This window comes from Pristiophorus japonicus, chromosome 24 (genome assembly GCF_044704955.1).
Source record: "Pristiophorus japonicus isolate sPriJap1 chromosome 24, sPriJap1.hap1, whole genome shotgun sequence".
Taxonomy (NCBI): domain Eukaryota; kingdom Metazoa; phylum Chordata; class Chondrichthyes; family Pristiophoridae; genus Pristiophorus; species Pristiophorus japonicus.
The window spans coordinates 7,921,630-7,937,717 of record NC_092000.1 but is presented as its reverse complement, the minus strand read 5'-3'; the positions used below and the strand labels follow the sequence as shown (position 1 = coordinate 7,937,717).

General features: G+C 43.8%; 1 protein-coding gene across 1 annotated transcript in view; it reads left to right on the top strand.

Annotated features, from left to right (window-relative positions):
* LOC139237909 (complement C3-like) overlaps positions 1–16,088 on the top strand; it is a 179,440-nt gene that overhangs the window by 125,953 nt on the left and 37,399 nt on the right. Inside the window, exons 29-32 of the mRNA XM_070867201.1 lie at positions 201–370; positions 2,571–2,729; positions 12,049–12,108; positions 13,829–13,919. Coding sequence (XP_070723302.1) covers positions 201–370; positions 2,571–2,729; positions 12,049–12,108; positions 13,829–13,919 — 480 coding nt within the window. The remainder of the gene's footprint in view (positions 1–200; positions 371–2,570; positions 2,730–12,048; positions 12,109–13,828; positions 13,920–16,088) is intronic.

Genomic DNA, 16,088 nt, shown 5'->3' with positions numbered 1-16,088 from the left:
GTTCTAGCTTTTAAAGTTTGCAAGGGACAATGACTGTGGGAATGCTTTTGAAAGTTGGTAATATACCTATCTGCCAAAACTAGACGAAGGGATGTTTTTTGTAAGAAATAGTACAGATCACACACTCCTATTTGAAATGCATGATGCACTTAATTTGAATGTTTTTTTACTCATAATCTTTTTTTCTTATACCTTTCTAGACCAGTCATACTGGGCAGAAGGAGGAAACGTGAACTCTTTGTACACGATCGAGGCCACAGGATATTCCCTTCTGTTTTTCTTGCAGCTGCAGCAATTTGAGCAGGCTGGTAAAATAGTGAAATGGCTATCGCTAAGGAGCGAGTATGGAGGTGGTTATCACTCTACACAGGTTACATCATTTTACTTTACATTTGTAATTCATTCATTTTTATGAAAATAATTAATGGACTGAAATTGGGGAGGGCAATTTGAATTATTGGGAAATTTGCCACCCGGCGGGAGTCTCAAGGAAGAGCTGGAAAATTTGGCTCTTTAACTCTGACACCACCTCCCAGCGCTTTGGAGCGCTGTTTGAGGTGGTGTAGGGCGGGTTTGCGTCGGGAGTGGGGCTGTAATGACGCCAGTGCAACACGTCGCAACGTCCCGCCCCTTTCCATCAGGGAGGGGTTCGGCTGGGCCAGCGGCCTGGCACCTAAGAGGGAATGCTTGGCTGCTTATTGGTGGCCAGGTCGAACCAGCGGCCACCATTGTTGGGCCGACTCAGGAATTGGCTGACAATGAAAACAAAATGGCGGCCGTGACGGTGTGCCCTCCCCTTTAAGAACGGCCGCACCGCCCAGCCACTGGCAGTTTCCGCTGCACAAAGCTGTTGGGGGCACCGATTGGTAGCAGAGCTGGGGCGGAAAAGGGGTCGCCGCTGGGCGGTAAGGGGTCGGCGTATCAGGCTGGGGGCAATTCCGGATGGGTCAGCACCACCACCTGCCCCCGAATGGAAAGGCCTTACCGCTCTATTAGAGGCAGTAACAGGCATTAAAGAAATGGGCAATTTAGAATAAATCTTGAGTGTGGTGGTGAAACCTGCTTTTCAATTGCTGTCAAACAAGAAATCGCCTATTCCCAAAGAAGAAAGACTTGTGTTCATGTAGCAGCTCATCCTGTCTCTCGGATTTCTCAGTGAAATACTTGGGAAGTTCACTGGCTGATGTTTTCAAGACAACTACCACGAGCCATTTCAACGTACAACACCCGAAGAGCATGAACAAAATAAATAATTGTTATTTTTTGGCTATGTTTCTTGGCGGAGGAATGTTAATCAGAAAGCTGGGAGAATCTGACAGTATGGTGTGGGGAAGGTAGATTTTGTGCTATTTTGGGCAATTCCGCCTCGCCACGAAGGTGTGTCCCTGATCCTGGATGATTTTCCGGCCTCAGGGTCACTTGAACAATTTTGTCAGGCTTCTTGGGGAGTCCGCCTAGAGGGAACTTGGTGATTGACTGACTGCGGTATGCTGTGGACAGTGGCTTCTAAGCTGTCGTAAAAAGAAGCAATATATTAGCTTGTGCAATCAATTGCCCTTACCCCACCCCAGCTGCCTTAGCAATGTTGGATGTCAAGGACAAATAGTTATCCCTTGTGTCCTGTTTTGCTATGGCAAATGTCAGCAACAAATAACATATAACATATTTTTGCTATTTGCAAAGTGTTTGAATTCTCCTGCGTATATTTGAGCATTCTACACGCACAACGCTTCAGATGGGAAAGGTGAAAATGGCAGAATCGCATGCGAGTCGGCAGAATTTCCGCCACATTCACCTGAAGTTGTGCGAGCTCTCAAGTACGGCAGGATCTTTCAAATAAACTTCAACCTGTGGACTGGTCTATCTAATTCTATTCTGAAAGGGATGGAGTTCCTTACATTGCATCACTCCCTCAGTGATTTACTGATTGGCAGCCTAATTTATACACTCAAATCCTACAGTAAAGCTTCAACCTACAAGTTCAGAAAATAAGTGCAACCAACTGAGTGAAGCCGACACAGTATGCAAGAAACAACCAAAATAAAATGTACTGTAATTACATGAAAATCAGAATATTATCTAATGTGCTGATCACTAAGTCAATTTCTGTTTATAAAGAAACTTTTTTTTTTACATATTGTAAAATCTAGTAGGAATGTTGCACTAATCTGTGCCCTTCCAACCTAATTGATGATGTCTTTTGATGAAAAATGAATGATTTCTAGTCTTTAAGAGGTGTTAACTCATTTAAAGTACTTAAAATAATTATTACTACCCATGCTAATTTCCAGAATTAATACGACCTATTCAATAGCTTTCTGTTAAATTTACACTTTGGAAATTTAAATTTATATGTTTTTTCCTCTCCACTCCCAAGCTGGAGCTTGAAGCCGTTGCTTCAATTTTTTCTGAAATCTTTCGATTATTCTCGACTTTAATTGAAACCCAAAAAGAAATTGATTACTCATTCTTAAATCTTAAACAAGCAAGTTTGGTTAATGTTGCACATTTAGTCTGTAAATTTTACTTGCTTCTCAAATATATTTAACAAAAACTTTTCCCCCCCCTAGGCGACAATGGTTGCTTTGCAAGGTCAAGCCAAGTACATGACCGATGTTCCACAATTCAAAAATGTTGACTTAGATGTCATTCTATCCATTTCCAGTAGAAAAAAAGATGTTCCTTGGCATTTTGACAACACAAATACATTTGTCGCAAAATCAGAAAAGGTTAGTTATTATTTACATTTGAAAGTTTATTTTAAAGCTTTGGTTTGGATGTGCAACAGTTGTGTTTATTCCCACTTTTTATTTTTCTTGACCATAAATATTATTGTTCTCCCAGATGATAATAATTTGTGCATGTTTCAGAGTACAATTTTTCTTTATCAACCTACAGAAGTGAATTAATTTTGCATTACAAAGAGTAGAGTCTGCATGTTTAAATCCCTCCAATCAGGTTTCTGTCCCTGCCACAGTACTGAAACGGCTCTTATCAAAGTCACGAATTACATCCTATGTGACCGTGACAGTGGTAAATTATCTCCTCTTGTCCTTCTCGATCTGTCTGTCACCTTTCACACGGTTGACCTCACCATCCTCTTCCAACGGCTCGCCACTGTCGTCCACTGTGGTGGGACGGCACGCGCCTGGTTAAATTCTTATCTATCCATTTGTAGCTATAGAATCTCCTGCAATTGCTTCTCTTCCTGCTCCCCAACCGTTAACTCTGGTGTCCCCTAAGGATCTATCCTTGGCCCCCTCGTATTTCTCATCTACATGCTGTCCCTTGGCGACATCATCTGAAAATTTGCACAGTTGACAACACCCAGCTCTAACCTCACCTCTTTCGCCATTTCCACTGTCTCTAAATTATCAAACTGCTTGTCTCACATCCAGTACTGAACGAGCAGACATTTCTACCAAATAAATATTAGCAAGTTTGAAGCCCCTGTCTGCAGTCCCTGCCACAAACCCCATTCCCTAGCCACCAACTCCATCCCTCTCCCGCTGAACTGACTGAGGCTAAACCAGACAGTTTGCAACCTTTGACCATGAGATGAGTCTCCGACCACATGTCTTTGCCATCACTAAGACCGCCTAGTTCCTCCTCCATGACATTGCCCGGCTTCATCTCTGCGTCAGCTCACCTGCTGCTGAAGCCCTCATCCGTGCCTTTGTTACCTCTAGACTTGACTATTCCAAAGCATTCCTGGCTAGCCTTCCATCTTCCACCCTTCATAAACTTAAGGTCATCCAATAGTCTGCCCCTATCCTAGTTCGCACCAAGGCCCGTTCAATGATCAACCCTGTGCTCGCATTGGCTCCTGGTTAAGCAACGGCTTGATATCAAAATTCTCATCCTTGTTTTCAAATCTCTCCATGGCTTCGCCCCCTCCTTATCTCTAACCACGTCCTGGCCTACAACCCACCAAGATCTCTGCACTCCTCCAATTCTGACCTCTTGCACAACTCCAGTTTTAATCACTCCACCATTGGTGGCTGTGCCTTCAGCTGCCGAGTCCCTAAACGCTAGAATTCCCTCCCTAAACTTCTCCGCCTCTCTACCCTCCTTTAAGATTCTCTTAATACCTACTTCTTTGACCAAGCTTTTGGTCATCTTCCCTAATATTTTCTTATGTAGCTCTGTGTCAAAATTTGTTTGATAATGCTCCTGTGAAGCGCCTTGGGTTGTTTTACTACGTTAAAGATGCTATATAAACGTAAGTTGTTTTAGCACAGAAACACATCACTTGACTCAACTAGTCTATGCCACTGTTATTGCTCAACAAGAGTCTCCTCCCACCCCACCTCATCTACATGCATTGGAAGTATTGTTTCAGTAGCTACAGGGCTTAAATCCTAGTTTACTCATTCGTTTAAGTTATGGCTGGCTCAAGTATTTACAATTTTACTGTGTAACATTTATGGATTTCAGTGGCATATTATGGAATTCCAAATTCAGCCACACAGTCTGGTGAGGTACCAGGTGGTGGAAATTCGGTCGCGCCTCTGTTGCAGTGTTAACCCCGGCGAAGCTGTAAATTTTGCGCCGGGAAATGGTTTGCGTCTCCAGCCACAAAATTCATCAGCTGGGTCCTGAGTGTGGAGCGGAGTGCTAAGGGAGGCATTCCACACTTCTGTCAGGGCGCTAGGCTGGCTGAGCAAATGAAAATCCCGAGGTAAATAGCCGGCCTCGGAACGTGAAAAAAAAATCTGGAAATAAAACACCAAAAACATTCTCAATACTTTACTCACACCACATCCACATGATTTGCAACAAAATTAAAAACAATCACTCATAAGTATTGTGATAAGTATTAATTACTGCTAGTCAACCTCTCTGGCTATTACAAGTGTGGAGTCACATTCCTTCAAGTGTTAATTGGAGGTTTTAAAAATGTAAAATTAAAAAAGAATACTCTTCCTTTCTGTCTTTTTTCTCTCTCTGTCAATCCAATGTTTCTTCTCCCTCTTTAGTTCTCTTTCTGTTTCTGTACCTGATTTGACATTGAATTCACCCACTCTAATTTACACTGTAATTGAACAATGGGCTACCTTTAAAGAGGAGATGGTTCGGTTGCAGTCGAGCCACATTTCTATGAGGGGGAAAGGTGGAACAACCATCGTCAAGCTCCCTAGATGAAAAAAGTGATAGAGTAAGATGAAGTAGAAAAAGGGGACATATGACAGATGTCAGGTTGCAAATACAAGTGAGAACAAGGCTGAAGATAGAAACTTCAGAGGGGAAGTGTAAAAGAAAATAAGAGGGGAAAAGAGAGAGTATGAGAATAGATTGACAGCTATCATGAAAGGGAATCCAAATTACAGGCATATAAGAGTAACTGGGTAGTTAGAGGAGAGGTGGGGCCGATTAGGGACCAAACCATGGAGGTAGAGGGGATGGCTGAGGTACTTTGCATCTGTCTTTACCAAGAAGGAAGATGCTGCCAAAGTCATAGTGAAAGAAGAGATAGTTGAGATGCTGGATGGGATTAAAAATTGATAAAGAGGAGGTACTAGAAAGGCTGGCTTTTGGAAGTATCTTAAACTAGATAAGTCACCAGGACTGGATGAAATACATCCTTGGATGCTGAGGGAAGTAAAAGTGGAAATTGTGGAGATACTGGCCATAATCTTCCAATCCTCCAGATACGGGGGGGGTTGTGTGAGAGGACTGGAGAATTGAAATTGTTACACTCTTTTTCAAAAAAGGGTGTAAGGATAAACCGAGTAACTACAGGCCAATCAGTTTAACCTTGGTAATGGGTAGCTTTTAGAAACAACAATCCAGGACAAAATTAAGTTACTTGGACAAGTGTGGATTAATTAAGGAAAGCCAGCACGGCAAATCATGTTTAACTAACTTGATTGAGTTTTTCAATGAGATAACAGAAAGGGTTGATGAGGACAATGTATTTGTCGTGGTGTACATGGATTTCCAAAAGGCATTTGATAAAGTGCCACATTTCTATGGGCCCAAGTTTGCCCCCAGGGTTAGAACGGCGCATCTCTGTGTGGTGCGCCGAGCTACCTTGGTATTCTCCCCTCCGTCTGGTCGATCCAGACCCATGGCGCAGCGCAGCAGAATGCGTGGAGGGCAGAGCCAGGTCCCGGCGCTGAAAACGCGGCCGAGAACTCTGCACATGTGCGCTGGAGTGTGCGCATGTGCATTAGCTCCAGGCCCCTGAGGCTGGGTGGGAGGGGCCCGAAGCACTCCGCCCCTAGCCCTGGCCGAATGGGCTCACCGGGGCGGCGAAGATTGGACTCCAACCCTAACCCCCCGCCGTTCAGGTCCCGCTCCCCGCGCCCCCCCCCGCCCCGGTTCAGGTCCCGCTCCCCGCACCCCCCCCCCGCACCCGGTTCAGGTCCCGCTCCCCCTCCCCCATTCCGGTCCCGGTCCTGCTCCCTCCCACCCCCGTTCCGGACCCGCTCACCGCCCCCCCCCCCCCCCCCCAGTTCAGGTCCGTTCTCCTCTTCCCCCCTCGCCCTCCGTTCAGGTCCCGCTCCCCCTCCATGTCCTCGGCGGGGCCCCCCTGCCCGGCATCTTGCTGGGGACGGGCCCTACCTGAAGTCTTCGGCTCGGCCTGTTCAGCCTCCCCCTCTCCCCCCGCCCCTCCTCCGTCCCTCCCCCTTCTCTTCCCTCCCTCCTCTTCCATCCCTCCCTTCCTCCTCTTCCCTCCCTCTTCCATCTCCTCTCCCTCCCCCTCCTCTCACCCTCCTCTTCCTCCCACCTCCTCTTCCTCCCCCTCCTCTTCCCACTCCTCTTCCTCCCTCCCCCCTCCTCCCTCCTCCCCCAACCCCACCCCTCCCCCTCCTCGCCCTCCCCTCCTCCTCCCCCCCTTCCTCCACCCCTCGCTGTCAGCAACACAGAGAGACACTGACAGAGAGAGAGACACTGACAGAGACAGAGGGAGAGACACTGGGGAGGGGGGGCCCATCCCAGCACACTGTTGGAGGGCTCCCGGTGTTGCAGTCGGTGAGTAGAAACTTAATTTTTTATTTATTGATTTTTTAAATTAATTTTTAAATTTTTTTTGATTGATGTATTGGTTTATTTATCATTTATTATTGATGATGGCTCTTTATTTATAAAAGTGAAGTTTTTAATGTTTGTAAACTTCCCTCCCCCCCCCTCCTCCCCCCAACCCCCCAATCTCTCGTTCCCTACTCCTGATTTATAAGTAAAGGCAAGGTTTTTCTGAGCATACAAAAATCTACACTTACTCCATTCTAAGTTAGTTTGGAGTAAGTTTTCGCTGCCTAAACTTGCAAAACAGGCGTAAGTGGCTGGACACGCCCCCTTTTATAAAAAAAAATCTTTCTAAAATGAAACTATTGTAACTCATTCGAACTGGAGCAAACTAAATGCCGAGAATTGCAATTTCTAAGATGCTCCATTCTAAACTAGTTGCTCCAAAAAAATGGGAGCAACTCAGGCCGAAACTTGAGCCCATATATATATGTTTCTATAATAGACTTGCTAACAAAGTTGAAGCCCATGGAATAAAAGGGACAGTGAAATTGGCTAAGTGATAGGAAACAGAGATTTGTGGTGAATGGTTGTTTATCGGACTGGAGGAAGGCACACACTGGTGCTCCCCAGGGGTCGATACTAGATACATATTAATGACTTGGACTTGGGTGTACAGGGCACAATTTCAAAATTTGAAGATGACACAAAGCTTGCAAGTGTAATGAAGAGAGCATAGTGATCGACTTCAAGGGGACATAGACAAGCTGGTGGATGGGCGGACACGTGGCAGATGAAATTTAATGCAGAAAAGTGCAAAGTGATACATTTTTGTAGGCAGAACGAGGAGAAGCAATATAAACTAAAGGGTACGATTTTAAAGCGGGTGCATGAACAGAGAGACCTGGGGGTAGATGTGCATAAATCGTTGAAGGTGGCAAGGCAGGTTGAGAAAGTGGTTAAAAAAGCTTACGGGATCCTGAGCTTTATAAATAGAGGGATAGAGTACAAAAGCAAGGAAATTATGATGAACCTTTTTAAAATACTTGTTTGGCCTCAATTGGAGTACTGTGTCCAATTCTGGGCACCGCACTTTTAGAAGGATGTGAAGGCCTTAGAGATGGTGCAAAAAAGATTTACAAGAATGGTTCCAGGGATGAGAGATTTAAATTACGTGGATAGTCTGTAGAAGTTGGGGTTGTTCTCCTTAGAGCAGAGAAGGTCCATTCCGCAGTCACCCCCAGCACCCCCTCCCCTTCCCACTATCCGTTCAAGCGCAGGAGATGCAAAACCTGCCCTTTTTATCTCCTCCCTTCCCACTATCCAGGGCCCCAAATACTCCTTCCAGGTGAAACAATGATTTACTTGTACTTCTTTCAATTTAGTATACTGTCTTCGCTGCTCACGATGCGGTCTCCCCTACATTGGGAAGACCAAGCGAGATTGGGTGACCGCTTTGCGGAACACCTCCATTCAGTCCGCAAGTGTGACCCTGAGCCTGTCATTTTAATTCCTCACTCCATTCCCACTCTGACCTCTCTGTCCTCGGTCTCCTACACTGTTCCAACGAAGCTCAACGTAAGTTCGAGGAACAACACCTCACCTTTCGTTTAGGCACTTTACAGCTTTCTGGACTCAACATCGAGTTCAAAAATTTCAGAGCGGAACCGCTGCAAATCTTTGGCTCCCTTCCCCCTCCCTCCCCCAGAGACTGTTTCTTTTTTTTTCTCCTTGTCTCTAATGGCAGCTGGTCATTATCCCACCATTCACACCCGATCTTGACCAATGTTTTTCTAACTCCTGACATTACCATTAGATTTTGGGCCATCATCCCTTTTGTCTCTCTAATCTCTCCTGTCTTCCAACCTATCACAGACCTTCCCTTTTGTTCTTTCTTCCCCTCCCCCTTTCAGTGCTTGTTAAGAATTTGTTCTTTCCGAACACTCTCCAGTTCTGACAAAGGGTCGAAACGTTAACTCTGCTTCCTCTCCACAGATGCTGCCTGACCTGCTGAGATTTCCAGCATTTTCTGTTTTTATTCTAGATTCCAGTATTTTTCTTTTGTATTAAGGTTAAGAGGAGATCTGTTTAAGTGCAAGATCCCTTGAGAGAGCTTTTTATATTCATTTATTGCCCATGTCTGGTTGCTCATATGGGATGACAGGATTTTTACTGATACTTTTGTAGGTAGAATTCCATCACTCGCTATTTTTCCATGAAAATTGTAACTTGTCCTTGGTTATGCTGCTTCGGGTAAAATAACATTTACTTTTGTACAATGGTCAGGAGCTGGGTGTTGTTGCTGACAATTTCACAAGTGTTTAGTTCCATTCATTGGGAATCAATGCAGGGAGACAGAGGGAAACAAAAAGGAGACAAAAGCAAAAGACAGAAAGGAGATGAGGAAAAGTGGAGGGCAGAGAAACCCAAGACAAAAAAAAAGGGCCACTGTACAGCAAAATTCTAAAAGGAAAAAGGGTGTTAAAAAAACAAGCCTGAAGGCTTTGTGTCTTAATGTAATAAGGTGGATGAATTAACTGTGCAAATAGATGTTAACAAATATGATGTGATTAGGATTACGAAGACGTGGCTCCAGGATGATCAGGGCTGGGAACTCAACATCCAGGGGTATTCAACATTCAGGAAGGATAGAATAAAAGGAAAAGGAGGTGGGGTAGCATTGCTGGTTAAAGAAGAGATTAATGCAATTGTTAGAATGGACATTAGCTTGGATGATGTGGAATCTATATGGGTAGAACTGCAGAACACCAAAGGGCAAAAAACGTTAGTGGGAGTTGTGTACAGACCTCCAAACAGTAGTAGGAATGTTGGGGAGGGCATCAAACAGGAAATTAGGAGTGCATGCAATAACAGTGCAGCAGTTATAATGGGTGACTTTAATATGCACATGATTGGGCTAACCAAACTGGAAGCAATACGGTGGAGGAGGATTTCCTGGAGTGCATAAGGTATGGTTTTCTAGACCAATATGTCGAGGAACCAACTAGAGGGGAGGCCATCTTAGACTGGGTGTTGTGTAATGAGAGAGGATTAATTAGCAATACTGTTATGTGAGGCCCCTTGGGGAAGAGTGACCATAATATGGTGGAATTCTGCATTAGGATGGAGAATGAAACAGTTAATTCAGAGACCATGGTCCAGAACATAAAGAAGGGTAACTTTGAAGGTATGAGGCGTGAATTAGCTAGGATTGATTGGCGAATGATACTTAAGGGGTTGACTGTGGATGGGCAATGGCAGACATTTAGAGACCGCATGGATGAACTACAACAATTGTACATTCCTGTCTGTCGTAAAAATAAAAAAGGGAAGGTGGATCAACCGTGGCTATCAAGGGAAATCAGGGATAGTATTAAAGCCAAGGAAGTGGCATACAAATTGGCCAGAAATAGCAGTGAACCTGGAGACTGGGAGAAATTTAGAACTCAGCAGAGGAGGACAAAGGGTTTGATTAGGGCAAGGAAAATGGAGTACGAGAAGAAGCTTGCAGGGAACATTAAGGCAGATTGCAAAAGTTTCTATAGATATGTAAAGAGAAAAAGGTTAGTAAAGACAAACGTAGGTCCCCTGCAGTCAGAATCAGGGGAAGTCATAACGGGGAACAAAGAAATGGCGGACCAATTGAACAAGTACTTTGGTTCGGTATTCACTAAGGAGGACACAAACAACATTCCGGATATAAGAGGGGTCAGAGGGTCTAGTAAGGAGGAGGAACTGAGGGAAATCTTTATTAGTCGGAAAATTGTGTTGGGGAAATTAATGTGATTGAAGGCCGATAAATTCCCAAGGCCTGATGGACTGCATCCCAGAGTACTTAAGGAGGTGGCCTTGGAAATAGCGGATGCATTGACAGTCATTTTCCAACATTCCATTGACTCTGGATCAGTTCCTATGGAGTGGAGGGTAGCAAATGTAACCACACTTTTTAAAAAAGTAGGGAGAGAGAAAACAGGGAATTATAGATCGGTAAGCCTGACATCGGTAGTGGGTAAGATGATGGAATCAATTATTAAGGATGTCAGAGCAGCGCATTTGGAAAGAGGTGAGGAAGCAGGAATGGGGTACTGAAATTGGATGTTCAGTCATGAACTCATTGAATGGTGGTGCAGGCTAGAAGAGCCGAATGGCCTCTTTTCTATGTTTCTATGTTTCATCATTCTATAATTCACAATTCCTCCAATAATGAAGCCGCTCATGCCAACATAAGCAAGCACCTGGACAACAGGCAGGCTGGAACTGACAAATGGAAGGTAATATTTGTGCCACAAATGCCAGGCAATGACCATCTGCAACATGAAAAATCCAAGTACCACCCCCAACCTTCCATGGAAACACTATTGCTGAGTTCTCACCATCAACATCTTATGAGGTTACCATTGACCAGAAGTTTATAACTAGACTGGCTACAACAGCAAGGCAGAGGCTGAATGCCCTGTGACAGATGCTCAATTCATGACCCCTTAAAATCTCTCCACCATCTACAAGGCTCAATTCAGGATGGAATACTCGCATTCGCCTCAATGGGTGCAGTTGTAACAACACTCAAAGCCGAGTGTCCAGGACAAAGCAGTTTGCTTGTTTGGCAGCCCTGCCATTCGACCCAACATCCATCCCCTCCACCACTATTAGATTGTGGCTGCAGTGTGCATTATCCACAGGATACGATGCAGCGACTCACTAAAGTTACTTTGACAGTAACTCCCAGCCCCATGACCTCCATCACGAAGAGGAATAAAAATCGCAACATCACAGAAACATTACCTCCAATGTTCTGTCTAAGATGCACTCAACCTGACTTGGACATATTATTGTAAAAATGCCATAATCGCAATGCAAGAGAAGTCATCTCACCCACCTTGTCACTCACATCCTTAGAACAAAGAATTAAAATCACCAGCCTGTTCTGTTTTTTTTATTTTTATTAAGTTAGAATGTAACAAAATGAAGCCATTCTTGTGTCATGAATCAAAGCCGGTACCGCTTTTGATTTTGCAGTTTATTCCTAGGTTTTTGTTGCATAAAGTTGCTGGCTAATCTATGCTGCTTATATTTCAGATCAATGCTTTTGAAGCGTTTTCTGTAACAGCAAAAGGACAAGGACAAGGAACACTAAAAGTAAGTATTGGTTCCACGTACTTATTGTTTGGCAGTACAATGCTGTAAGCAAAATTCAGCCCACCATCCACTGATCCCTTGAATCATTTGCAGACATAAATTGTGCTCTTGTAACATGGTCAACCACTCACATAATAGAGTAATAAGTTCAATCATAACTACATAGAATTCACAGCACAGAAACATGCCCAACTGGTTGGTGTTTATACTCCAGAAGTTTCTCTTAAATTCCCTATTGGATTTATTGGTGACTAACTTGTTTTTATGGTCTCCAGTTTTGGTGTCTGCACAAGTGGAGACATTTTCTCTACGTCTACCTTATCAATCCTTTTTTATAAAATGGAAACCAGAATTAAGATCAAAACAATCCCACTTTGTTCAGAAAAGGGTTGGTTGAGGAGATACACAGCTGGTTACCCATTTAACTCAGGTTCCAGATGTCCAGTTTCCCTTGCTGCCTTGGCTTTAAGTTTAAGATAAAGATTCAGAAAGACAGAAGACAAAGACCAAAGGAATAAATTGGATACAAGCTGATATTAAGGTGAATGGACCTCGGAAAATAAACTGGAAAAATTCACAGGCGAATGATGAAATGTAACTGCAGTGGGAAATATTTAAAATGGTGATCAGCAGAGGCCAGAAGAAACACATCCCACTAAAAAGCAAGAACAAGCTAGCCAGTAATGACACATCCATGGATGAATGAAAAAATAAGGGCAGGATTGAAATGGGAAAAGTAAGTCATACACTGAGCACATAGACAACAAAGGAGAGGATGACAAAAGCAAATACAAAAAGACTAGGCTAGAAGTTAAAAAAAAAATTAGGAAGATAAGAGAAACTGAAATTAAATTGTCAAGGAATTTGAAAAGAAATAGTATTCTACAGACAGATAAATAATAAAAGAAAAAAACAGGAGAGCGATAGGACACTCTCTCTCTTATGCCTGATGTACATAAGAACATAAGAACATAAGAATTAGGAACAGGAGTAGGCCATCTAGCCGCTCGAGCCTGCAGGTCCATTCAACAAGATCAATGTAGATTTAAAGCAACTACTATTATTTTACATTCAGGTGGTTGAGTCAGGTAATTGCATCAGAAGTAGCGGAGTGAATCGCTGTGATGCCTTCTTCATATTTGTGAATCAAGAATTGCGTTCCATGGTCTGTTTCGGGTGATCACAGTCGCACACTGGAAAGGTTTCAAGTCTTCATTTGTGCATCAAGTATTCACATCTGCCATGGTTTGTGCGGATGCGGTTTAGGGTTGCCCATGAGTTTTGCGAAGGATCAAAGCCAGGGCTCTTCTGCGTCGGGTCTTTCACGAGATGTTTGTGACGTCTTCTGAACTCCATTCAGATTTCCAAGCATCATCGGGGCTGAAGTCACATTGTTGAAGGTTAAGCACGTGGGTTCAAAAGGACTTGCGTGACTTCAAGCAGTGTTAAGGAATGTTGTTGAGATCCTGGTGTATTGGGATATGTTTGTTTTTCTCGTTTCGCTGGACTTCCCGGAGGGTTGCGGCATCACGACGAATGGATGGAGGAGCGATGTGTGACAGCATGGGCAGTGAGGGTGTTGGGATAGACAAAAGATACTGATGTAATTTGATGTAAGGTGAATGCAATATGCTTTTCCTTTACATCTTCCAATTTTTCCTGGTATTTTAAAATGTATTGCTTTTGATAAGTAACCTCTACTTGTGTTTTTACTATACAGGTTCTGACAAGTTATCATGCTCTGTTGTCTTCGCAACACGAGGAATGTAATAAATTTAATTTAGGAATAACTGTTAAAGAGGACACTCGAGGTGAGCAGTACACAACATTCAGGGAGCATTATTTCTCACTGATAAGCTTCTCATAGCTAATTGTAGCACAGTTAACTCTGCTTAACAACCAAGAAAAAGAATAATTCTTGCATTTCTTGGCGCCCATCAAGAAAAATGATGGGATGTTTTCACTTTGCTCACTAGTTAAAATAGCATCGGTGTTCAATCTGAGTGATGGTATCCCGACACACACACACACACACGAGTCTCCCGCCCGAGCCAGCCGCCCAAGAAAACAGCGGTGTTAAAATAGCTGCAGGACAGGAAACAAGCTGTAGGTGTACCGCTTGGATCCTATTCTGCTTAGTTTCCACTGGGCAGAGGCAATTAAAATTTGCCTTTTGCAGTCCTCTTTTATGAAAGGCAATAATTACAGAAACAATAAACATTTTTAACAAGCTGAGGAGACTCTTGTCCAGGCAATGAGGTTTGAACATGGAGATATGGGGGAGGAGATTTTGATTTGCGAGAATCTGCAAAACATGACTGGAAGTAGATGAATATGAACAGCTATTACAGTCGCACAATAAATTGAATTACTTGTAGTGAAATCTATGCGATCTTACAATGAAGGGTAGATTTTGTCCCATATAATGCTTCGACTAATAGTAGGTGCTCAGTATATACAAGTGCTTTATTGCATTAGTCTTCACAACAATGACAAGTTGTACTCTTCCATAGCACCTTTAACATTGCAAAGCATTCCAAGGTGATTGAAAAATGCAGGGAAATTGGCATCCAGCAGAGTTTCAAAGTATTTGTGGAAATTATCAAAGCTATGGCCAAACAGATGGATTGAGGAGGCTTTTGAAGTAGCTGCAGCAAAGCAGAGAGGTTAAGGAAGGGAATTGCAGTGCAGATACATGACAACTGATGATGAGAATCAGGCTTCCAGGCTGTTCCCTGCAACCCACTGGCATCTCCTCTCCATTGTCTTAATTCCACATTTGAAATAATTCAATTTTCAAGAGCAAGTGTATGTTGTCCCTTCTTGACCTTTCTGTAACCTTTTCCTACTTCACCCCCTCTCCTCACTGCTACTGCCCTCTCTTGGTTCGACTGCTACCATGTCCCATCTCCTGAGCAAAGCTTCAGATATCTACCTATCTCAAGTTGAGAGGATGACACACATACCAATTGTATACATAGAAACATAGAAAATAGGTGCAGGAGTAGGCCATTCGGCCCTTCGAGCCTGCACCGCCATTCAATAAGATCATGGCTGATCATTCCCTCAGTACCCTTTTCCTGCTTTCTCTCCATACCCCTTGATCCCCTTGGCCGTAAGGGCCATATCTAACTCCCTCTTGAATATATCCAATGAACTGGCATCAACAACTCTCTGCGGCAAGGAATTCCAAAGGTTAACAACTCTCTGAGTGAAGAGGTTTCTCCTCATCTCAGTCCTAAATGGCCTACCCCTTATCCTAAGACTATGTCCCCTGGTTCTGGACTTCCCCAACATCGCGAACATTCTTCCCGCACTAACCTGTCCAGTTCCGTCAGAATCTTATACGTTTCTATGAGATCCTCTCTCATCCTTCTAAACTCCAGTGAATAAAGGCCCAGTTGATCCAGTCTTTACTCAAATGACAGTCCAGCCATCCCTGGAATCAGTCTGGTGAACCTTCGCTGCACTCCCTCAATAGCAAGAACATCCTTCCTCAGATTAGGAGACCAAAACTGAACACAATATTCCAGGTAAGGCCTCACTAAGGCCCTGTACAACTGCAGTAAGACCTCCCTGCTCCTGTATTCAAATCCCCTAGCTATGAAGGCCAACATACCATTTGCCTTCTTCACCGCCTGCTGTACCTGCATGCCCACTTTCAGTGACCGATGAACCATGACACCCAGGTCTCGCTGCACCTCCCCTTTTCCGAAACTGCCGCCATTCAGATAATAATCTTCCGCCTTGTTTTTGCCCCCAAAGTGGATAACCTCACATTTATCCACATTATACTGCATCTGCCATGTATTTGCCCACTCGCCTAACCTGTCCAAGTCACCCTGCAGCCTCTTAGCGTTCTCCTCACAGCTCACATCGCTACCCAATTTAGTGTCATCTGCAAACTTGGAGATATTACACTCAATTGCATCATCTAAATCATTAATATATATTGTATGGAGCTGGGGTCCCAGCACTGA